General features: G+C 44.9%; 1 protein-coding gene across 3 annotated transcripts in view; it reads right to left on the reverse strand.

Annotated features, from left to right (window-relative positions):
- Nucleotides 1-24734, reverse strand: part of Adamtsl3 (ADAMTS like 3) — a 251825-nt gene that overhangs the window by 131089 nt on the left and 96002 nt on the right. For all 3 annotated transcript variants that reach the window (XR_015736267.1, XM_087901260.1, XM_087901261.1), the window contains exons 5-7: nucleotides 21454-21499; nucleotides 14661-14897; nucleotides 700-826 (exon numbers count right to left, since the gene is read on the reverse strand). Coding sequence is in view for 2 of the 3 variants with exons in the window: in XM_087901260.1 (XP_087757386.1) it covers nucleotides 700-826; nucleotides 14661-14897; nucleotides 21454-21499 (410 nt within the window). In the remaining variant the exon portion in view is untranslated. The remainder of the gene's footprint in view (nucleotides 1-699; nucleotides 827-14660; nucleotides 14898-21453; nucleotides 21500-24734) is intronic.

Consider the following 24734-nt stretch of genomic DNA (forward strand, 5'->3'; position numbering starts at 1 on the left):
TGGCTAGGACAGAGGTGTTAGGTCCCGCAAAGCTTAAAGTATTTACTAGCTGACCATTAGTACATACACAGTTGACCCCTGAAATTAAGGAGAGTCGCCTGAATTGAGAAGACAAAACATCCAAATAAATACAGCCTCAAAAGCATTGCTTCTACAAGACAAGCAGAAATAAAACCAAAATAACAAACTGAAAGCCACATTTGAAATAAGTGTGACAGATTAAACTTTAGCATTCCTGATACACAAAGTTTACAACAATAAAAAACTATGAAATGGTAAGGCAGATGGATGGCTTCAACAGATAACCAAAAATGAAAAATAAAATAAATATTACATCACTTTCTGTCTTGTTAGCAAACAAAAGAAGACAAGTAAGGTGAAATTATGACCTTAGTTTGCTTCAAAAATACTTTAGGCTATTTAATAACTAACTACCAAATGTTTTTAAAATTGCAAGATTTTGTAATGACAAAAGCTCAAAAAAGGGGGGGGACCTTTAAAGAGTTGGTAGAAGCGGCTTTTACACACTCTTTCAAAAAAGAAACTTGAAAACTAACAATGATTTTTTTATAAAGAAAGAAATCTGACTCTCTGAAAAGCGGCCAAAGTTAATTTCACCCAGACAAGTTCAACGTTAGGAACACGCTCTCTGGTAGGAATGGAAACACAGCCTGTTCTGCACTGGGTCACAAAACTTACTTTTGTCGGGAGCCAGGTGCATCTTGGCCTGACCCCGCACCAGCCTGCAGGTGGAGCCATCCCCCGCACAGACGCCACAGTTGTCTTCCTTGGCGGTACTTCCCAGCTGTCTGTCGCAGCCCACCGTCTGTGTGGGAAAGAGGGGGTAAGGCATCTCACTTAGGACGTTGTCCTGTTCAGCTTATAGGCTGGCTGTCTTTCTGAGCACACTGCTTTGTAAATGTCACTGGTGGGATGTCTTAGAGTCTGCGATCATCTATGTCATTCTTTTTTTTTTAATTTTCAAATTTCTATTTATTTTACATAAGAACCACAGCTCCCCCTCCCTTCCCTCCTTTCCCCAGGATTCCACAGTTCCCCTAGAATTACATGGTTGCAACTGTCTCTCTGCACCTCACTCTCCTTTAATTGTATTTCAGATACCTGCATAAGATCTTTCCTTCCCCCCTTTCTCTCCCACCCTCTCGCCTTCCCTTGAGATGGGCTCTCTTGTAGCCCAGACAGCCTTGAACTTGTTCAAGTGGAGCTGAGGATGACACTGAGTGTCTGGTCCCTCAGCTTCCACCTTCCATGTGCTGAGAGTCGGGCTTGCTTCAGCACATCTGGTTCCCGCAGTGCTGAGGACCCAGTTGCGGTGCTGGGCAAGCACTGGACCAACCGAGCCACATCCCCAGCTCCCCTTTCTACTCCCCCCCCCCTTTCTCTCCAACCCTACTTTTGCCTGATTCTCGTTTCTTGCACGCGATGTCTATGCCTCGGGCCCACAGTTTCTCTCTAGATCTGCTTCAACACAGAGAAGTCTAGATACATCCTTCATCTGTACCGTTCTGTCTACAATTCTTTACCATGAGCTGCTCTTACCCCTAGGCTGCCACCTCCATATAACAATATCCATCTGTCTACAAATGCTCTCGAGGAGAAAATCTAGGATTTGTGTTCTGAAACACGCTTCACCGCTATCTTCCAGTTTGCTGCGTTACTATGCCTGTGGTGTGTGTTAGTTTGAGATCCTCCTTCCAGGAGAAGGGCTGTGTTTCTTTTCGATTTCACAAATAGGACTTGTGCATAAAGATGGCCCAGCGATATTAGCCAGTCTAATAGTTTATCTCTACTTCCCACAGCCACCCAACTAGCATTGAAGTGGGGGGACTTTGGAGACAGACGGCCATGACGCATCCTGACTCACCCACCGCATCTTTCAAAATACAGGATGCTGGGCAGTTTAGACTCTCAGAGAATGATTTTCCTCCACAGCGAGGCAGAGCTAAAGATGCCAATGTGTTTCACAGACACTCTGGCAAGGGTTAAAGGTCACACACACACACACACACACACACACACACACACACACACACTTGCTCAGAGCAGTACACCGATGGACCAGTCTACGGAGTTCTGACATACGGTCATTCTGACTGCCTCTCTGTTGTCCCCTTGGACTCCGGGAGCCTGTGGGCTGCACTTGGCAGAGCTGTCAAATCACTCTATACTCCAGGTGCTGAAGAGAAAAGACGAACTGGATGGCGTTCAAACCACATCTATAGGCGAGTGTCTCCGAAATGTTGGTGTTGAAGGGAAGGCGAGAGGGAACGAAGGTTTCAGAGCAAGGCAGGAGACGTTCCAGGGAAATGGGGGACTCGCTGTGCTCTGGGATGTTTGCAGCCTCGCCCCAGAATGTCGGGAGGGAAGGGTCTACACTTGCTCTGTGCGATCACCACCAGCGAAAGCTACCGCCTTCAGCATTCTTTACGCAAACGGGAGAACGTCTCCAAGCTGGGCTCCTTGGTGGGAAAGCTGCGGTGGGCATTAAACTAGCAAATGGATTAAACTAGCTGCTGGATTCAATAGCTTTTGCATCCCTTCCATCCCGATAAGATCACTTTAAAGAATGTATTGAGAAAAGCTGATATATTTTTTTAATTTGTATGTTGCATGCATGTTAACATATGAGTCTGGAAGCACACATATCAGGAGACACATGTGACATTCAGAAGAGAATCCTGGGTGTTGGTCCTTGCCTTCCTTACCTGGCCCACGAACTTCCAGGAATCCTCCTACTCCTGCCACCCCAGGGCCGAGCTTCTAAATCCAAGGTGCCAGATCCAGCTGTATGTAAGTTCGAAGGATCCAGACTCAGGCTCTTGGGCTTACAGGGCAGAGCTTCACCCACCAGCCCTGGAAGAGTGAGCTGGTTTTGACTGGATGTTTACCCCACAGTCTGGCACTGTGCCACAAATGTAGCCCCTGATCTTTTCTCTCCTTCCTTACATCGATCTTAGAACCTTTCATCAATGGGATCTTTTATCGTCATCTTACAAATAAGGAGTCTGTCAGCCCATGGCTGAAGCTGAATGGCTTGTCCCCACGCACAGAGAGCACACGGTGCCAGCAACTGTTTTAAACCCCGATCCTTTAAGCCAGTGGTTCGCAACCTGCAACCTTCTTAAAGCTGCGACCCCCCCCCCTTTTTTTAGACAGGGTTTCTCTGTAGCTTTGGAGCCTGTCCTTTAACTAGTTCTTGTAGACTAGGCTGGCCTCGAACTCACAGAGATCCACCTGCCTCTGCCTCCCGAGTGCTGGGATTAAAGGCATGCGCCACCACTGCCTGGCATTGCTGCGGCCTTTTAATACGGTTCCTCATGTTGTGGTGATCCCCGACCATAAAATTATTTTGTTGCTACTCCCTAACTGTAGTTTTGCTACTGCTACGAATTGTGATGTAAAAATCTGATATGCGGATATCTGATATGTGAGCCTTCCAGAGGAGTCAAGATTCATAGGTTTAGAACGGCTGACCTGAGCAGATTCCCAACAGTGTGCCACACCTTCACGCACCTCTGCTCTCGGCAGAAAGACAGCGAGGATCCCTGTTCCAGAGGACTGTATGTGGATATTTACAGGCACATGTGGAACCGCTTAAGGGTGATGGATTCTGGAAACATACTTGCATGGTTGGGATCGGACCAGTGAGTAACTGCGTTCGTGAAACTTTCCCCATGGGAAATAATTCCGCCATGAAGTTATAGACACCGTCTTCCTGGGCCAAGCTCTGTCCGCACATGTCGCTGTCCCCGAGCGCTTATGCGTTTCGTGAGGATGAGAGCCACCCTCTCCCTGCTCATCCAGGATGGGCGTGTGCTGAAAAGTGAGGATGGGCTTATTTTGAAGAGTGTTTGGGGCCTTGCAAAATCTTAGGCAATCGAATCCCTCCCGAGCACTTGTATTTGCTTCCTGATTTTTTTTAAGAGTTAAAATCCATCCAGATCTCACAGCCAAACAAAGCATGTGAAAACATCACAGAAAAATGATATTTGAAAAGGTCTGATCGCCTGTGATTCATCAAGTGCAAGCCAGAGCCCTTGACACTGAGGCCGGCCGAACCCTGGCTCTCTAGATCCTCCACAGAGCACAACAAGCAACTCCTACAATATTATCTGAAGTGTTCTCAACTTCTGTGACATCTCCTAATGCCAAGATACCTAATTACAGTGATTCATAAACTACTAACTGATAAACCCATCAAGCACGTTAGCATCAGTTACATTATCCTTTACTATAATGTCAAGCATAAAAGTATAAATCAATAAGACAAGATTCTTATCTCGTAGGGTAGTTAATGAGGAAGTTTAAAGTTGCAGGACATAGGATAACATAAACACAGATTTAAAAATATGAGCAGTGGTTCTTGGAAGCCATAGTCATCTATAAACAGAAACTCAGCAAAGACCGTTGCAAAGTTCAGGCATATGGAGCTTGAGTCAGTGTCATTAATCCAAAAGAAGCAAAATGTGGATTTTTCCAGATAAATCAAATTTAATTCTTCAAGAGCCAAACAAATTTTTGAATGAACTTTTTGTCTGATACCTCTGAAAATTGGGTATTACTTTAGAGAAAATTTGAACTTGAGCTGGTGCCTAACTGGACGCTTTATCCCGACAGACTAGTGACCATGGTCCTGGAAGGTATTCTGTATATACTGTTGGGGAAGAAAAGCAAGCATCGCTGTCACACAGCTACAAACCATGGGACCTGCAGCAGCAACCTGCCTACAAGATATGCTGGAGCAATTGTTGCCCAAATGTCATGGAAGTAATCACCCAGGTTTTCAGAGCAAATTTAAAATCTGCCCCATGTGATGGAACCCATATCTGAAGCTGCTAAATGGCCAAGAACCTGAAACCAGATAGGTCATGGCCCTAGGGGAAAACCCAATACTATTATTCTGCTAAGAGAACATAAAATGACTGCTAATGACAGATGGCTCCACCTGTCACCGGGTAGATCAGTGTCTCACTCAACCCTCATCCGAGGAGCCTCTTCTTGCATGGAAATGAACAGAGATCCATAACTGGACAATGTGCAGAGAGTGAGAGACTTTGGAACACCCAGTCCTAAATGGAGTCTTCATCAAACCCCTCCCCTCAAGGCACAGGGATCTGTGCAGAAGAGGAGGAAGAAAGATTGTAAGACCGGGGATGCTGGATGGCCCCAGGGAAACAGCCTCACCCAGACACAAACAGGACCGATGAACATAGACGTTACGGAGACTGTGGCAGCATGCACAAGTCCTGCGCAGGTTCAAGCCAGACAAAATCCCAGCACGAAGAAGAAGTGAATGCAAAGCTCCACCCCTACCCAAGAGGCTGTGTGCAATTGATACCTGCTGGGAAAGGGGAGTGTCGCCGGGTCTATCTACCACACTCCAGGGCAGGCTCATCTGAGTGCTTGTATCTGTTTAAAATTCTAAATGTTTTGAAGTCTTGATCCCCAAGGTGATAGTGTTTGGGGTGGGGCCCCTAGGAGGAGGCTGGAGCATGCAAGTAGAACCCACTAGAATGGATTAGTTACTACCCTTGGAAAACAGACCTCGGAGACCTCTCTTGTCTCTTATAAGTGAGGGCCCAGCTATCTGAATAAAAGGAAGCGGGCTCCCGTTAAACAGTAGCGGTTCCGGTGCTGAGATCTGGAACATGCGGCCTTCGGAGCTGTGAGAAGCACATTTGTGGTGTTTATCACATCCACTCTGGAGTACTTTGTTATAGCACAGACAGAGGAGACACTCTGGGGGTTTACTTCCCTCTGGACACTCATTTTCCTTATAAACAAAATGTCTTGTCACTAGTGAGCTTGTGAGTCAGGTGCTTGGATAATGTCCAATCCCCAGAAAACACCCAGGGTTACTTGTTATTCTTTTCATAAATTCGATCGTAAATTTTTATAACAAATTATTTCTTACTTTAAGAGTTATTATTTTGTGTGGGTGTGTGCTTTGCATGTGCGTCTGTGTACTTCCTACATGGGTACAGTGTCTGAGGAGGTTAGAGGAGGGTATCAAATCCCCTGGCACTGGAGTTACAGACAATTGTCAGCCACCATGACCATCTGGACTCAAACCCAGATTGTCTAGAAGAGCAGTCAGTGAATTTAACTACTGATCCATCTGTCCATCCCCTCATAAATTATTTTATCACAAACTCTAAGGGATTTCATCTAATTAGCTGCCAAGAAATTTGATAAACAAAAATAAGAAATCAAACATGGTGCTGAAGAAGCATCTCAGCAGTTAAGAGCATGCGTTGTTTTTGCGGAGGACCCAAGTTTGGTTGCCAGCACCCTTGTCAAGTGGTTCACAAACACCTGCGACACTGGTTCCAGAAGGTTCGATGCCCTCTTCTGGCATCGAAGGGCACTTGTGCACGCATGCACAAACACACACACACACACACACACACACACACACACCCCAAGAAGAGGAGGAGAAGGAAGAGGAGGAGGAAGAAACAATCAAATTTGATCCGCAGAGCTGGCCTGGCAAGCAATAGAGCATTCAGCGGGACCCATGGCGAGGCCTGTGACTGTCTCCTGCTGCCTGCTTTTTCAGGCTCATGCAAGCTTGCTCCCAAGAGCATTGTGACATGCTCCTTTAAATGAGAAAATTGTAAACACACTTGCAAAAATTGTTGTCTGTGCCAGATACTCATCAGGGCTCCCTTCAGTGATCCCGAGGCCAGCAGAGTGACTCACATAGTTGACTCTCTCTCCCTGACAACTGCTGACATCCGCCACACTGGACAAAAAGGGAGTGTTTCCCTGAGGAAGGAAAGATGCTGCATCCAACAGGGAAATCTCTACATCTTTCAGTTCAGATGGCCTGCATTCACCTTGGAAAATGAAAACAGACATTACCCCTTCCTGCAGCATAGATTCACAAACGCATAATGGGAGACGCTCATTAACAGGCTAATCCAGAACTGGAATCTGCTAGCATCCTGCAGACCTCGTCCAAAGCTGGGAGTCACCGGAGCAAACAAGGATGCTGGATTTAGATAATAAAGGGAAGGGCTTTGAACAGTGAGGACCAGAGGAGGCCAGGAAACGTGAAGTTGGGTTGACTGAAGGCCCCTTGGTTACAGCTATCCTGTTGGGCACATAGAATGTTTCTGGAATTGAACATTTTTTAAAAGGGCATATAAGAAAGGCTGTATCTCATTTTTTTCCCAATGAAAAGGCCAAATCTTGGTGACACTAAGGGAGAGGCCACATGGCCATCAGCCAGCTCTGTGCAGATGACATCATACATTACAGGAAGTGAGCTGCAAGTCTATGCAACTTCAATTTAGAATCCTGGGATTAAATCATCCTGGGAAGAATAGCAGGTGTCCTGATTTTGTTTTGTTTTTATTTTAAAGGAAGACATAGAGATAGATGAGAAGATTAGGTGAGGACAGAGGCCAAGGCTGCCACAATGGATTCACAAGGAAGGAGCATGGAGACTGATTATCAACCACAAGAGGCCAGAAGCGAGAGGGATGGGCTGAGCTTTCTCTTTAGAAGGAACAAATCCTGCTGAAGCTTTGATTTGAGACTTCTGGCTTCCAGGATATGAGAAAACACATTTCTATTGTTTGAAACTATCAAGTCTGTAGCAATGTGTTGTCGTACCCACGGGAAACTAATGAAGTCTGCTAAGCACCAATGCTTTTTCTCACCAGGTCACAGGCTTTACACAAACCGAGGTCGCCAACTAGCTCTCATCACTCTACCTCCCGAGCCTGCGAATCCCCTGAAATAACAGGCACTGTTAACCTTCCTTGTGCAATAGTCTCCCAGCCTTTCTTCTCTCGCTTCTGGTCTTTACACGACACATAGTCTCTCCCATCCAGTTGGCATCAGGGGCACTTCCCTTGTCCCCTTCAGTGACAAGGCCAGTCCTCTGCTCTCCTTACTGAGTACCCAGGGGCATTAGGTTAGACATCAGGACCTTAGCATCACCCTGATGCGGGAGAATTGTCTGTATTCTGTCAATCATATTTTAATAAAACGCTGATTGGCCAGGCAGGCAGTATAGGCGGGAAAACAAGACAGGAAGTAGAGGTGATGCAATGAGAACAGGAGAATGCTGGGAAGCAGGGAGGTTCCTCTGCCATTCCCGCGCAGATCACCAAAGAGGCAGCATGTAACTTGCCCAGCAGAGAAAGGTACTGAGCCATGTGCTAACATAGATAAGAATAATGGGGTAACATAAGTTATAAGAGCTAATAAGTAGCCTGACCTAATGGGCCAATCAGTTTATAACCTTATGGAGTCTTGTGTGTGATTTTCCTTAGGGTATGCCGGTTGTGGGGTACCAGGCGGGACGAAAACCCCAACAAGCCGGCCCCCTCACACTACATAGCTAATGGGTCAATCAGTTTATAATCTTATGGAGTCCTGTGTGTGATTTTTCATTGGGACTTGCCGGCTGTGGGGTACTGGGTGGGACAGAAACCCCAACAAGCCGGCCCACATGTTACATCACCCCCCCGCCCAGATCCAAAATCTGAGCCAACGTATCTATTCACAGGTGTACCAAGCTCCTCCCATCTCGTTCCCACCCAACGTTTTCTGTCTTCCCAATGGCCTCACTAGTTTACCAAGTGACCCCCTTCTGCTCCCCACATCCGTTCACACTTTCAGTCCTAAACAATCTGCTGTCCCTTCCTAAAGTTCCCTCCTCTTCGCCAGTCATGCTACCCGCTGTTGGACTTTGCAGCCTTCATGTGTCCAAACTTGACCTCCCATTCTTTCCCCAGATCCTGCCCCCTCCAAATATCCGGGCACGCTACCAGGGAGCTAACCTTTCTACCAGTGAGCCCATCTGAGCTATTTCTTGGAAAATTCCTCAGGGGCTCTTCCGACAGGTCTCGGGAAACGTTAACAACATGCTTCTTTTCACTCGCACACGCAGTCCCAACTTCCATCACTATCGCACGACCACACATTACCTCTCAGCCCTGTAGAAGATTAGATACCCTTCCACACACCTGACGCTGCCTCCTGGTTCTGCATGCCATATGCGCCCATGCCTTTTCTTTGTATATCTAACTCGTTCTCAACTTTCTAACACCTCAGTGTCTAATATCGCTGCATTCAGAGTGAAGAAACCCTGATGAATTCTTCCCTCATTACTGATGCTCAAACACAGGGCCTTGCATATTAGGAAGGGGCTGTCCCACTGCGCTCAGCCACACCCCTCTACATCACCTTTACTGATAACAAGCTCATTTTGTTGCACGGCATTGACAAAATGTTGGAAGGAAACAAACATAATCCCACGAACTGGTCAGGAGTATGGTTAAGCAGTGGACAAGCCCCAGGGCAGACTGGTTGCAAGAGAGGGAAATCCTGGACGGCTTATAATGCAAAAGAAAGGAACAGCAAGCGTTGAGCATGGGAAGATTTGGCAACAGGGAGTGTTAGGTAAGACAGAGCAGGGCAGGCAATGGACAAAGAGAGGTCGGCAGGCAGTTAGGGGAGGCTAGATGCTGCGGTGTCAACTTCAAGAAGACTTTCCATTTTGCATTTGAATTTGTGATATAGTTGAGTTACGTTTGGTGAAGGAGGCCAATCTGTGTTTAGAGTTCTGGGATGGCAATATCCGGTTCTCCTAGCACAATCTGTCAGCTGTCCTCTCTCATTGCTCCTTCCTGGGTGATCACTTGGCTGGCTATGGACTTATTCCTAGGCTTTCTACTACAGCCCACTGGCCCGTTTGTCTCTTCTTGTGCTGGTTTCTTACTGCCTTGATTGCTGTCGCTTTATAAGGAGACTGGAGGCTGTAGAATGCCGGTCCTCCAACTTTGCTCAACTCCCTTAGGGGATGCTGATATAAGTGGAGTTGTATTTCCTTGAAGTCATTGACTTTTGTACAGCTAACCTGTTTATATACACTGTATTATCTGTAATCAGTTGTTAGTTCCAGGAGGCTTTATTTTTTTTTACTCAACATATGCAATCAAATCATGTATACAAAAAGATAATTTTGGTCTTTTCCTCAAACAGCATATTTTTCTTGTCATTTATTCCCAGTCTATTGAAAGGCAGTGGCGAGAAAGAGGAGGGGTTGGGGGATATCTTTGCCTTGTTCCTGATCTTAGCAAGCAACTGTCTAACTTCTTACTGTTAAGAATGATATTAAGCCAACTGTGGTGGCACACACCTTTAATCCCAGCATTCAGGAGGTAGAAGCAAGTGGATCTTCATGAGTTTAAGGCCAGCCTGGTCCATATAGTGGATTTCAGGACTTGTCAATGTTACACAACGAAATCCTATCTTGAAAACTTATGTTGTGCTCGCTCTCTCTCTCTCTCTCTCTCTCTCTCTCTCTCTCTCTCTCTCGCTGTGTGTGTGTGTGTGTATAATCAAGCAGTGGAAATACTCCTTGAAGTTTTCTGAAGGTTATTTTTAAACCCTTTCTGTCCTGAATGAGTGCTGGATTTTGTTAAATTCTTTTTTTTTCTGCATCTGTTCCTATAATTATAACTCTTCTTTTTTGTTGTTGTTGTTTTTCAAAACAGGGCTTCTCTGCATAACAGCCCTAGCTGTCCTGGAACTAGCTCTTATAGTCTAGGTTGGTCTTGAACTCACAGAGATCCACCTGCCTCTGCCTCCCATGTGCTGGGATTAAAGGCGTGCACCAACACCACCACCCGACTATGGCTCTTCTTTAGTCTGTGGATATGATAGAGTATATTAATTGACTTTTTGAATGTTAAATGATCTTTGTACACCCAGAATAAATATCAGCTGGCTATGTTTCTGTATATTTTCGGGTTTGATTTACTAATATTTGTTGAGATATTTGTATATGGGCTCATGAGAGAAAGAGTTTAGAAGATCTCCCTCTGCTACTTTCTGAAAGAAATCGTTAGGAATTGGTGTAAAATGGGGTGTCTGCTGTGAGAGTGTGGCTCTTAGCAATGTTAGACACTACACCTGTGAAGTCTCACCACCATGACTGCCCAAACATGAGCTGAACAAGGCCAATAACAGTAGAGATTCTAACACAGGCAGGAGGAAGCCCATGAAGCCTCAACCGTACAAAAAGAACTGCAGGCAGCTAAGGAGTACTAGGGCAGGAGACAATGCCTTCCCCGGGAAAGAACACACCAGCTGGTGATCCAGGGTGAGATGGTCAGCCCTGAAAACATACATATAAGTAATTATACAAACCGGGATGGTTGTGTTTATGTGTCTAGGAAAGTGTGTGTGTGTGTGTGTGTGTGTGTGTGTGTGTGTGTGTGTGTGCAATTAATGACAAAAGAGGCCGTGATTTTAAAGAGAACCAGGAGTGACTTATGGGAAGGTTTAAAGAGAGGAAGGAGAAACGGATGTAATTACATTATAATCTCAAAACTAAAAGAAATTAAAAAGAAAACTGTGGGAGAAGAAAAAGAAGAAGGAGAAGGAGGAGGAGCAGAAGAAGACTTGGTATAATTTCTACCTGATGTGTTTGAACATGAAGAGAACTCCTGAGGCAGAGGATTTACTCTTTTGGAAAGTTTGTGCTCATTGGTCTGAGTTCCTTAATTTTTATAGGGCATATTCCAGTTGTCTGGTGGGGGAGAATTGTTTGTAATCTGTCAATCATATTTTAAATAAATGCTGATTGGCCAGGCAGGAAGTATAGGCGGGAAACCCAGACAGGAAGTAGAGGTGATGCAACTAGAACAGGAGTATTCTGGGAAGCAGGAAGCTCCCTCTGGCACTCCTGCCCAGATCACCGAAGAAGCAACATGTGAGCTGCCCAGCTAGAAAAGGTACTGAGCCATGTGGCTAATGTAGATAAGGATAATGGGGTAATATGTGTTATAAGAGCTAATAAGTAGCCTGAGCAAAGGGCCAATCAGTTTATAATCTTAAGAAGTCCTGTGTGTGATTTTCTTTGGGGCTTGCCGGCTGTGGAGTACCGGGCGGGACAGAAACCCCAACAAGCTGGCCCTCATGTTACAGTTGTCTGTGTCTAAGTGTGCGGAGTCTGGCAGACCTGGCCTTTCCAGGTGCAGGTCATTTCTTGATCCAGTCTGCGAGCACAGGGCTACTCTTACTCCCTCATTGTCCTTCTAATGTCCACTGGGTCTGATCTGAGTAGCATCTCATGCTCACTTCTGATGCCATTTTCTTTCTGTCTTATAGCTATAAAATGCTACTGATGTTTTTAAAAATCTAACTTTAGCCACCTTTATCTCTTCATTTCTAATTCTTTTTCATTGGAATTTTTTCTCTCATCTTCATTCGTTATTTTCTTCTGCTTGACTCACATTGAACTGTGCTGCATTTCCAGTTTCCTAAGGCCTAGATGCACCGTCTTGGAGCCTTCTTTGGGGTTGGAAATTTCCCTCTGAGGGTGGCTTTCATTGTATCACACACATTTTATCACGTTGTATTTCTATGTTCACTGAATTCAAAATAACTTTTCTTTGTTGTGAGATTCTTGCCTATGTGTTATTTGTAAATCCGTTGTGTCTAGGTGTTTGGAAATTTTCTGGTGGTTCCCAGCAGTTGGGGGGACATAGGAATGCAAAGACAAAGCACGCAAAATTTTATGTTGGTAGAATGACTCAGATAATACTAGTGAGTACATTATAGCCTAAATTCCCAGTACTACAGAGGCTGAGATAGAAGGACCATAGGCTTGGTGCTAACCTGGGCTACACAGTTACTTTGAAAACAGTAACAATTATAGGGCAAAACTTTGCCTAAAGTGGAAATAAAAACAAAGGGAGGGAATGGTGACTATAAATCCTGCTCTGGGCAATGATACATTAACTCCATGCAGGCTCATCAGATGTAACATCTGTATAATTTGCATGGGATATTTGAGGAGTAGGAAGGATGAACATGCACAAGAGCAGGAAGGGGTGTGGAAACTATCTGTCTTACACTAAATTTTTCTAGGTACCCCCCTTAAAAATTATGTTAAAGCAGCTGAGGAGTCAGGTAGCAGAAAACTGTGTAGGAAGGTCCTGGAAAAGTTGGCAAGATTCCTGGATTTTAAGACAGCCCATCATAAACCACTGAGGGGGGCAGAGAGCACAAGTATGACATTTATAAGGAAGAAGAAGAGGAAGAGGATAAAGGAGGGGGCAAGGGACGGAAAGAGGGAGGGAGGAAGGAAGGGAAAGAGCAATGGAGGGAGGAATGGAAGAGGGAGGGAGGAAGGAACCTGAAAGTGGAAGTGGGTGATTGGAAAACAGAAGGAGGCAAAGGAAAGAGGAAGAAGAAACATGAAAGGCGGTGGGGAAGGAAAGATAGATATCGTGTTTTCTCTCACGCAGCTGGGCTAATTGTCATAGTTACTGTTACTGCCCAGAACCATCTAGAAGTGATGGAACACTAGAGATTTGCTGTTTTATATTAGCATTTATTAAATGTATGAATTAATGGGTTTCATTATGCATTTCACACACACACACACACACATTGCAATCATCTTCAATCTCCTGTTACCATGTCCTACCCCTTCCCACTGCTCCCCTCCTCTATTTCCAAGCCTTCCTCATACTTTCATGTATTAACTCTATATTTTCCTTTAAAAATTTGTTCTTCTGGGTCTGGGGAGATGGCTCACTTGATAGAGTTCCTAGGACCTTGTGACACACACCTATAATCCCAGCCCTGGTGATGGTGGGGGCACGCGGAGATAGGCTGATCACTAGGGCTTGCTGATCAGCCCAACTATGTTCAATGAGAGACTCTCTTAAAAGATGTGAAGGAAAATTGAAGAGGATGCCCGATGTCAGCCTCTAAGCCTCCACCTATTCTCATGTGAGCTAACATATCTACACATGCTCTCTCTCTCTGTCTCTTTCTCTCTCTCTGTTTCTCTCTTTGTCTCTCTCTCTGTCTCTCTCTCTCTCTCTCTCTCTCTCTCTCTCTCTCACACACACACACACACACACACAGAGAGAGAGAGAGAGAGAGAGAGAGAGAGAGAGAGAGAGAGAGAGAGATCCTTCAGAGATCAAAGGAAGAGGAAGGAAGTCTATGATGCCCCCTTAGTCCTCAGACTGGTTCTGGAACCTGCCTAAATTCTCAACTATTGCCATCCACTGGCATTGATGACTCGGTCCCAATGCTCTCAGTTCCCTCAAATCTCCTGGCCCACCTGCTGGACCGACTTTGATCCCAGAGGTCAGCACTGCCTGCTCAGAGCAGTGATCTCAGAGTGTGGTCCTGGAGCCCGCAGCAAAGCTTCGGTAACTCTGAGAACTCAAGAGAAACGCAAAGAACTGGGCCTCACTCCCACGGACAGAGTCAGAAATTCTGGACGGGAGTGGCAGGTTACACTATCTCAAACTCTTTGGTGGGCAGGCAGCGGGGGAAGGGGCTGTTTGTATGCCCAAGTTGGAGATTTCCTGATCCCAGAGAATTTAAGGAGTCATACATTTTGATTCTGCACAGGCAGAAAGCCATACTGCATTCAATAAGGAAAACATGATCGGAATGCCGGATATCCAGGATTTTGAACACCCTTCTCAGGGATCGGAAGAACAGAGGGAGAAGTCTATCATTTCCCTAAAGCCCGCATTGTACATTCTCTCCCAGGGAATACACTTACACTGAAATGATCCAGACCTCATTACTGAAAATGAACATGGACCGTCCCCAAACCCAGGCCGTGTGTGGCAGGTATGGCTTACCTGGCAGATGCCACTTATGCACATATCCAGTGAGTCAGCATTGCAGCGAGTTCCATCCAACACCTTGGGTGCCAGCTCCACCACCAAGCTCTGTCCCCGAGCATGACACTTGAGCGCGCATGGGGCAGCAGGGTCATTGTATAGTGGAATCCATTCATAATAGTGGCCCTGGTACTGCACGTCATTGTAGGCTGAGCACTGCTGGGCTCTGAAGTCTTCCGAATCTGCTGGGCAATCCTGTAGGTAAACGTAAGGAACTGTGTGGCACAGGCACATTAACCAGCCACGGGGGCAGGGGAAGGCTGAACCAGACCCTACCTGCCTCCCCTAAGACTCACCGTATCCCCTCACCCCTCTCAACACCCTGAGATCACAAACTCAACCTGCATTTCTACACTTCTGGATTCCACAGGGGTCTCTGCAAGGCTGACCTGCCGAGGGGAGCATTTTATTAATCCTATCCCTTTTCCGACCAGGTGTTTTCCCAGCTAATGAAGGCATATCTGGTGTAGGTGCTAATTTTAGTCTGTTTAGCCATCTCATGTGTAAACTACCAAATGAATAGCAGTCTCCTTTTTGAGTCACAGGGGGAACCAAAGGCCTTTATATTCAAGGTGATTCAAGGTCTTCATAGGAACAGTATCAGTATCCTGGCCCGTGGGAGTCATTGCAGCTGGGCCATTTGCTTCCATTTTAGCCCCAAACTGGTGTGTGTGTGTGTGTGTGTGTGTGTGTGTGTGTTTTATTAAAGTAGTTTAATTCTATGTAATAATGAGCTTAATCAGGATATTTTCATGCATGTGTATGATGTATTTTGATTCTATTTACCCCCATTACCTTCTCTTGCTCCTCTCCTACTGAACACTTTCCCCTGGCCAATCAGCTGTCACTCTACTTTCCTGTCTTATTTTGTGTTCCCCCAGACACCCCCACACCCACCCCTAGCAACTGTTAACTGCCTATAAATCCCCAGGAAGGAGTGTAGTCTTGTCCAAACATCTGTGTTTTGTGAAAGTTGCTGGCTGTGTCTCCATTGCTATTCGACGTGCCTGCCTTTTCTTTTCCTCGTCTCCCATTGCTCCTCACTGGTACCAAACATCTGTCCTCAGCAAGCTAGTGCAGAGTTCTGTGTCAGAAGCAAAGAAAACCCAACACCCTAGGGCACCCTCCCATGAACAGTAAAAAGTACAAGTGCTGAAGACTCAGGGGAGGCCTTTTTCTTACGTTATGCATTCCTCCTTCTAGATAGTTCCAAGGCAAGATGCTGGATGAGACAAGTGGGCACTCCCGAAAACTGTTTCTATTATGTTATACTTTCCCTGTTATGAAGATAATTAATGTTCATTCTGAGGACTTTGGAGGAAAGTTTATATTAAAATGAATAAGCTACAATTTACAAAGATTCCTCTACTTAAATATTTATACAAAGCTTGACTCTTTCCTAAGGGTTTATTTTTGAAAATAAAATTCTCAGAGTGCAAGTGTATGCATACTTTATGGACCACTCTAACATCATGACATGGCCTTCCAGGAAGGAATTATCATTATCCTTGCCCTATACAGGTTGTCTTTCTGGTTCCTTCTTCCCCATTTGGATATTATGATTTCTAATCAGACATGTATAAGGCAATTTCATTGCTTTCAATTCCGTTTCCTTCTTATTGTTTAGGCTTCATAGGTAGTCTTGTAAGTTTGCCTTTTTATACCCGGTCTTTGAAAATGTGGTCATCAAATTTGGTCATTTCTGCTGGAAACCTCTTCACTATGCCGTTTGGCTCTGGGCGCCTTGTGAAGTGGAGAAGGCTTAAATGTTTACGGAGCCTGCACTCTTAGCGTTTTTTACCCTGCAAGACTTCTTCCATTTTAATGAACTACAGACTCTTTTCTTACCCTGCCCTGAGGACAAATAAATATGAAAGGTATTTGTCTCGTTCCTTTATAGGTTGGCAGTTGCACTTAACTCTTTGAGCTTGGGGTTGGGGTTTTATGTGTCATTGTTGCTCTGTTTTTTTTTTTTCCATTTTATTTTTGAGGTAGGGTCTCTGCAGCCCAGACTAGCTATGCTTACACTTTGAATTTTCGTTGATCCTCCTTGCTCTGCCTCAGCCATGTGCCACTGTGACCAGTTTAACTCTGTTCTAGCTAGAATGATTCAGATGAATACTGTGAGGTAAAAAAAAAAAAAATCTCACCCTATTTTCTCAAAAAAAAGAACATGTTTCAGCATGCTTCTAAAACATAGTTTATTTTGTGTATCACTTTTCCCCATATTAAACCCATGTTTTACTGTTACAATGCGGCCAGACCTCCTAAACCTCAATAGAGCGACTCCATTTTGCTGCAATCCATCGTTCAGCTGTTCTGCTTCCTAGACAGAGAAAATCAAGCTACCTTTCCTAGGGTTGGATTGCGTTGGCCTACACCATTGCCATCTTTGGTAGAAGTACGTGTCAGCATCGATTTCCCAGAGGCTAGCTTGGTGTGTGGGTCCGCCGTCACATCCATTGCCCCACTAAGTATCACACTGAAGCCGGATCTGTATCATCAATTCGGCTCTAAGCTTAAAGGCATGCCATATGAGGGGTGTGTGTGAGACTTCTCAGAAAATGGAACTGTCTGTAAACTCACTTACCCATAAAGCTTAACTTGAACGAGTCATTCTTTTGGCTGTTGATGCTGTCCCAGTCTAGGGAGAGTTGCTCACCTTGCATTTACACACACAATGTTATGCACCAACTGGATTGTGTCTTTGGTCTTTGCAAACACTCTCAAGTCCTTTGGAAATAGTTAGGGAAGGAGCAGACTATGCTTACCAGACTTTCCTGAGGGCTCACTTGTACTACATTGGTGTAAAACATTCGAAACTCCCACAGTGTATTCATTTTGGTTGTCTTAGCGACATAAAATCTTATCTCAGGCCATGATGAATGAAGCAAAGCAAACCAAAGCAGACTGAAGTTGACAACTTTTCTCTTTAGAAATGGGGACTCTGTCTTCTGTGTGACCACGAGGAAGATCGATGACAAAATGACATCACCTACTTTCCCACAAGCCATGGTCAGTGTTCTCTTTCAAATTCTTCGAAACCAAAGGAAAGTGTGTAGGAAAGCTGGGAACAGATGTGGCCCCTTAATTTGGGTTCACGGGTGTGGCAAATACTCTGTAGGGGCTGAATGGTCTGGCAGGCTGAATTCTATAAGCCAGTAAAGTTTTTAAAAATGCAGTGAGTGCTTGCTAATGTAAGTGTAGGATGTCTGCCTGAGCTTAGTCCTTGCCCAATGGGTGGCCCCGTTTGTCATCCTTGGCCAGGACTGACTATCCAGAGGCACATCTGGTCTACACCAGGTCAAACTTCCCCAGGAATTTGAAATTAGACCAAAAAGGGGGGGCAGAGATGAGAAGTCACATGAATCTGGGGCAGTTCGCATCCCAGAGGAGGACGGATGGGACATGGAGGGAGAAGGAAAAGTGGCAAGCCATACATCTCAGAGGAAGGAGAAAGTCGCCTGTGTTTCTCACTTTTGGGGTTCAGGTTCTCGAAACCTGTTTCTGCTTAAATAATATTAAATGTCACATATTTCCACTGAGGGACAGTGTTGCAGTGTGTTCCTTTGGGTTCTCTGGAGCATATGACCTAGGACAAAGGTCATCAAGTATGTTCAGTAGAAGCATATTGCCTTGAACTTAACTGGTCAGAAGAAATACCTCTCAGGGGAAGAGACTTAGAAACACTCTGGGCATTAAAGTTTTCTAGTGAAGACTGAACTATTTCATGGGTTCCACTTTCTAAGCACTGGGGGAGACATAGGCAATCAGTTACTTGCTTTCATTTACTTTACATTGGTACAGCCTCAACTCTAAGCCTGCCCAGCCTGGCTTAGCTAAGCGCAGCTCAAGACATTGTAGGGATTATTTATTTATTTATTTATGGTATTAAAATAGCCTAGTCTAGTCTCATAGTTGAAGACATATAGGAGAGGGAACAGCTCCTTCTTAAAAGATTAATATTTCTTTAGGGCTGTGTGTGTGTGTGTGTGTGTGTGCGCGAGCGCGTGCGTGTGTGTGTGTGTTCACAGAGGTCAGAGGGAACTGTTGCAGCCCCCCTGGAGCTAGAGTTACAGGAAACTGTGAGCAAACTCTAGTCCTCTGAAAGAGCAGCAAGTATTGTCTACCACTGGGCCATCCAGCCCCAGGACATGGCTCTAATACAGAGCAGAAACAACAGCAATAGCAAGAGAAGATCCCCCAAGAGAAACACCTCGTGAAAGACTGGTAAGAAATTAGCCACTCATGGGCTCTACGGCATGAAATAAGGATCCTGCGAAGGCCACATCAAATGTCGCCTTTTCTGGAAGCCATCAGAAAGCTCACTGTGCAGAGTTAACTGATCGTTAAAAATCTGCCCATGTTGCAAAAATGTTCCTGCCAAGTTGTGATACACTGTTCAGTTTAGAAGGCATTCCCCTTTGCTTCTTCTAGCATTGCCTTTAATCTCATAAACCCAGGATTAAGAAAACACAAGGAGTCGATGAATTCATGTATTAGAACTCCTGACCGACATGCATGGCCTCTTCTGAAATCTCACAATTGCTCTGATAGGCTCCTGATAATTTTCTCTGTAGGGACCTAGGCTGAACATCAATCAGAGCTTTTGCCTAAAGACTGAAGTCATAGGCTTCACCATGCTGTACACAGACGTGTTCTGCTCCCTAATTTTTCATCCCAAGACCCCATCTCTCTTGACAGAGAACCCAGGAGCTCCTGAAACCACAGCCTCATATCCTGGAGAGAACGCTGCGCCTGACACCCTGTTGGAGTCCGCTGCAGAATATCTGTTTACGCTCTGAAGATGTGCCTTTGACCAGGTGCCTTCTGATTGGTTTAATAAAAAGCTGAATGGCCAATAGCAAAGCAGGAAAGAGGCTAGGTGAGCCTTCTGGGAAGAAACAAGGCAGAGATGTCAGGAGACCCTGAAGAAGTTGAACATACAGTACAGAGTAGAGATAACTGAGCCAAATGGCGGAATGTAGATTAACAGACGCAGGTTAATTTGAGGTATAAGAGCTAGTTAGGAAAAAAGTTTAAGCTAAAGTCAGGTTTTCATAATTAATAATTAAGACTCCATGTCATTATTTATGATATGGTGACCCAAAGGAAAGTCTGACTACAGGAGTCTCCCTCTCTTGCCATCTGAAACACAACTGATCCCCTGTACATGAGAGGAGAGAATTCTTCATCTGTGGGTTCCGAATGTATTTGCTATTGCCCTAAGCTTCTGAACAAAAGTCCATCTGTGGTGGGCAGAATTATGAAGCGCAGCTGTGGGGATGCCTTCCTCAAGCAGGGTCACCCCTTATATGGAGGATCGACCTGAACAAGGAGCAGAATGCAGACGGACACAGGGGACTTCATGTCTCTGATGTGGCTTCAGTGGCTTCTCATCCATTTCCTTCCTTGCCTGCATTTGCCTGACCTTGGTTCACTGAACATTCAGGCCTGTGCTGCTCACCCCGGGCTTGTCCTATAGCAACTCTTGGGATCATGGTGTTGCAAGCTATGTGCTTCTGTTCCCACTGTCTCGAGCATCATTTCACCTCTCACAAAGCTGGAGACACTGCTAAACTTCTTCCTAAGAGAGCGCCTGCCTTTCTCAGAAGAGCTTCCCGGAGTCTCTGCACTTCATCTGGAGCCCCACTATTTTGATTCGAGTATATTTTGCTAAAGAAGGAAATGTTTGGAATAAAAAGGAGTGGTCGTTTTTTTGATGTGTGTAGTAAGCATGTGTGCACGCCAAGGAACAAGTGTGTGTGCATGTGTTCGTACATGTGAATGGAGCCAGAGGACAACCTTGACTGTTATCCTGAATGATGTCGCTGACCTCCTTTGAGACAGAGTCCCTTATTAGCCTGGAGTTCACCAATTAGGCTACTGGTCAGTGAGCCCCAGGCTCCTCCTCTCTCTGCCTCCCTAGTGATGGGATTACAAGCCTGCCCCCATGCCTGGAATTTTTACATGGGTTCTGGGGCTTGAACTCAGGTCCTCCTGTTTGCAAGGCAAACTCTTTACCAACTGAACTACCACCCCAGCTCCTAATTTTGCATATAATTGCAAAGCAAATTATTCTAATTCGCTTTAGTGCTGACTCATGTACCAAACAAAGAGGCCTGTATAAATCCTTCCTTCTGTGTGACCTTCTGAACTACCTAGCAGGGGGTAAAACAGGCAGTCTGCTGTAGTGGAAACACCCCAGACCTGTTCCCATCTGGAGTCTTCCTTTGAAACTCTCAAAAAGAATTTTACCCCCTCAGCCTCACTCTGTCTTCATGTGTCCGTGTGTCTGTCCCTCAGCCTCACTCCCTAATTGTGTGTCTGTGTGTCCGTCCCTCAGCCTCACTCCCTAATTGTGTGTCTGTGTGTCCGTCCCTCAGCCTCACTCCCTAATTGTGTGTCTGTGTGTCTGTCCCTCTTCATGTGTGTCTCTACTTTGTAGAAGAGACTAGTTGAGATCTTGACATAAAAGCACTTGGGGCCTTGAAGGACTTTGAAGCTATTGTGTATGTCACTTCTATGGAGTCATAATTACATACTTACCAAGTTCCACCATAAATGTGAAATGCCTACAAAAGAGCACTGTGGATGGGAGGTACTTATATACATATAAGACTTCTATACATTATAGACTGCCATCAACCAAACAAGTGTTTAAAATTAACAGAGCAGTTCTCAATATAGTGTTGGTCTCACCGTCCACTGTAAGATAGGGTATGATCGCACAACATATTCTCGGACTTACGTGATTGCTGCATGTCTTGTATCTGATGTTCTGTCCTTCGCAGTTCCTAAAGGAAGAAGGGAACAATGGTTTTTATAGAGGCGGCCGGCATTAAAATGATGCAAAGACAAGGTGCTGGTTTCCTGTAAGATTTTAGTGCTGCGCACTACTGCAAAGATTCTAAGTTGAAACTCTGAAGAAGCAAACGTCCAAGGATCAGGGAACCAAAAACATCTCCAGGAGGTGTCCATAAAATAGAGGGTGACTTCTTTAGTGAATGGTACAATGATCATCTAGCTGTGTTCTTATTCTAGGGTCTACATGATCTCTGGAATTATGGTGTGTGTGTGTGTGTGTATGTGTGTGTGTGTGTGGTGTTCCAAAGAGATCAACACGTTTCTCTAAATTATCTGTTCTATAATGACTACTCTGTATATTACTGGACCTGATACCCTTCTTGTGTTTGTTGGCTTGTTTGTTGTGTCTTTGGAGACAGGGTCTTGCCATTTAGCCTGGGCTGGCCTAGAACTGACGATGTGGCCCAGTTCATCTCCCATCTCACCAAGTACTGGAATTAAGGCTTGTGCCGCCCTGCACAGTATGTGGGGTTGCTCTATATTGCTGAGTCTCACTTTTCTTGCTTTGCCACCCTTGAACTCACACCTCTCCATTGACACGCCAAGCTACCTTCACTTTATTTATTTATTTATATTTATTTTCATAGGCAGGGCCATGCAGCCCTGGCTGACCTGTGATGATCTTCCTATCCCTGCCTCCCAAGTGCTGGGATTACATCGCCACGTCTGTAGTCTGGAAGGGAAGCTTCTGTTCCCTTACGGCATGCACCCCTCTGTGGGAGGTGCCATCCCCAGCTAGATTTAGAAGGCTTAGGGACAATCAAGTTTTGGAGTAAAAGGAGCAGGGTAATGGTTGCCTCCCAAAGCATGACCCCTAATGCTTCTAATGCTTGACTCTGAAGACAGAACGTGAACCCATTAGTTGCTCCTTCTAAACTTGTGATTTAGAATGTCTTCCCAGATTACAGTCAGGGGTTGGCTAAGTCTCCATTCTCAGGGACCAAACCTCCCCATTGTTTCCCTTGTCAAGAGTCTACTCCTAAGGTTGGCTGCAGCCTTCACGAGAGGAAGATGTAGGAGGCACCAAGCCAGGAGGCTGGCAGAAAAGCTGTGCTAGGCTGGAAGACTTCGTTCTTCTGGGAACCACAGCTGCCTGATGGAGAAGGCCATTCATTGGCCAGGCTCACGACACTTTCCCTTTCATGTGGGTAACAGAGGAAAACAAACAAAGGGGTGAAAGGGCCATTTCAGTTACACTGTTAATTTTAGGGACGTGGCTGCTAGATCAGGGAAGTGCCATCCAAAGGCCTCTGTCATGTCAGTTTATAACCCTAAAGGGCTTTAATCCACTTAGAATTTGTTCTTTATAAGAACTGATGTCCTCTGATATTTTCCGTTGGCTATTCATTTTCAAAAACATTTTTACTATGGTTTATTCTTTTTACTCAATCAAGTTTCCTAATTTCAAGGAGAAAAAAAATTAAAGGGAAATGGCTCAAAAGAAAATCAGAATTAATATAAATATCAAGAACTAAAAACCTTTGGAGTACATAAGGAAAAGAGATTTCTTTAAAAGTAATTAAAAACTTAGAAATACTTTTTACATGAATTTTAATAATTATTTAATTTTACCTATTTAAATAAAAAACTTTTTTTTTCCAAATAGAAATTTAACCTAAAAGAGAAGAAAAGAGTCAAGTGTCTCATGGCTGTGTCTCAAGTCAGCTCTGCCAGCTACCTAGCCAAGGTCCACACCCAGCTGTCATCCACGATGTCCAGGAGTCACCTGTGTGAACATAGAGCCCCCAAATCCAAGCCTAAAAACCAAGCGCACCCCTACCACACATTCCACTTCAAGGGCTTCAAAGGGGACACCAGAAAACACAAATTTCATTCCAAGAGTTCTCCAAATAAATCACTGTGCTGGACTTTCTTCCTCATCCACAGAGTCTGTGGTGAACTTACTGGGGACCAGGATGTAGATAGAAAGATACCAGGGTGTTAGTGCTCAGTTAGCTTTACAAACCAGCCACCGGGCTGCCACGTTTAGCATTCTCCTTCATCCTCCAGCCTGACACACACTCCGCCCACAGGCGGCCTCTACTGATGTGGCCGGCTTGGGTTGCCGTTTAGTCGGAAAATGAATGGCTGCTTTATGAAACAAGCATAAAATGAAATGCAAGTTATTTTAGAGTTAAGGACGCGAGGGCCCTAATTCCCCAAGCAGGAACCTGCCAGCTTATTCTGGAAATATTCCTTTTGAGCTGCAGAAAATATTACTTGTGTGTTTTTAATACCACTATAATTAGCATATGAAAGACCTGATGCTTATCGGGAGCATAGGAAAACTCAAGAACAATGTTTCGACAGCAAGGTTTCTCTGCCCATTACAGAACTCATAGCACCCTAGAACGGAAGATTTTTAAAGTCTGAATTTATGACTGTCTAAAAAACATGCTGGTGTCACATGAGAATACATTACAAACATTAATAAAGTTTCCCTGGAGTTTGTAGTACTATAATTTAATATTCACTTGGTGATAGATTGATTCAAACACTAGTGTCATAAAGGTTCAGAAGCATATGTTTTGAAGAATAAAAATACATTAATTTTAAAATAGTAGTGGGGCTGAACCTGTGGTTCCTGGTACTGGCACTTGGCCAGAGGATCAACTCACGGTTTCTGCAGAAAAAAAAAAAGAGATGTGGTTGGTGCATGGTTGGTCGTGCAAAAGAACTGACTGGGATATTTCATTGGAGCCAAGTTCTGAAATAAATAAGAACTATCCATGGAGAAATAAATAAGCGAAATGGCCGCGCTCCTCTCTTTCCCTGAAGTCTTCATTTGAAGGAGCACACTGATAAGAGAAGCCGCTGCTGGGATGATCTCTAAAACCTCAGGGAAGGTTGTCTGTTTGGCTTTGTACAGAATCACCTCTAGCCTCCTCTTCCAAGAAAAACTGACCACAAGTGCTCAAGATTTATGGAGTCTTAATCAGTCTCTGTGGCTCTTCACGGGGAGCTGATAAGCCTTCCAAGGGAAGTGGGTTTCCTCCTTAATAACTCGGAGTACTTCAGGGTACTCCAGAGTGGCAACGAGAGATCTTACTGCAGGGCGGAGTCAAGAAGGAATAAGGCCTGTGAGGAACCAAACGGTGGTGCGAAAGATGGCTTGAATTCTTTAAAAGCCCACTATCCTTCTCTCATATGAATCCGATCCAGTTT

This window comes from Myodes glareolus, chromosome 24 (genome assembly GCF_982192425.1).
Source record: "Myodes glareolus chromosome 24, mMyoGla1.1, whole genome shotgun sequence".
NCBI classification, from domain to species: Eukaryota; Metazoa; Chordata; class Mammalia; order Rodentia; family Cricetidae; genus Myodes; species Myodes glareolus.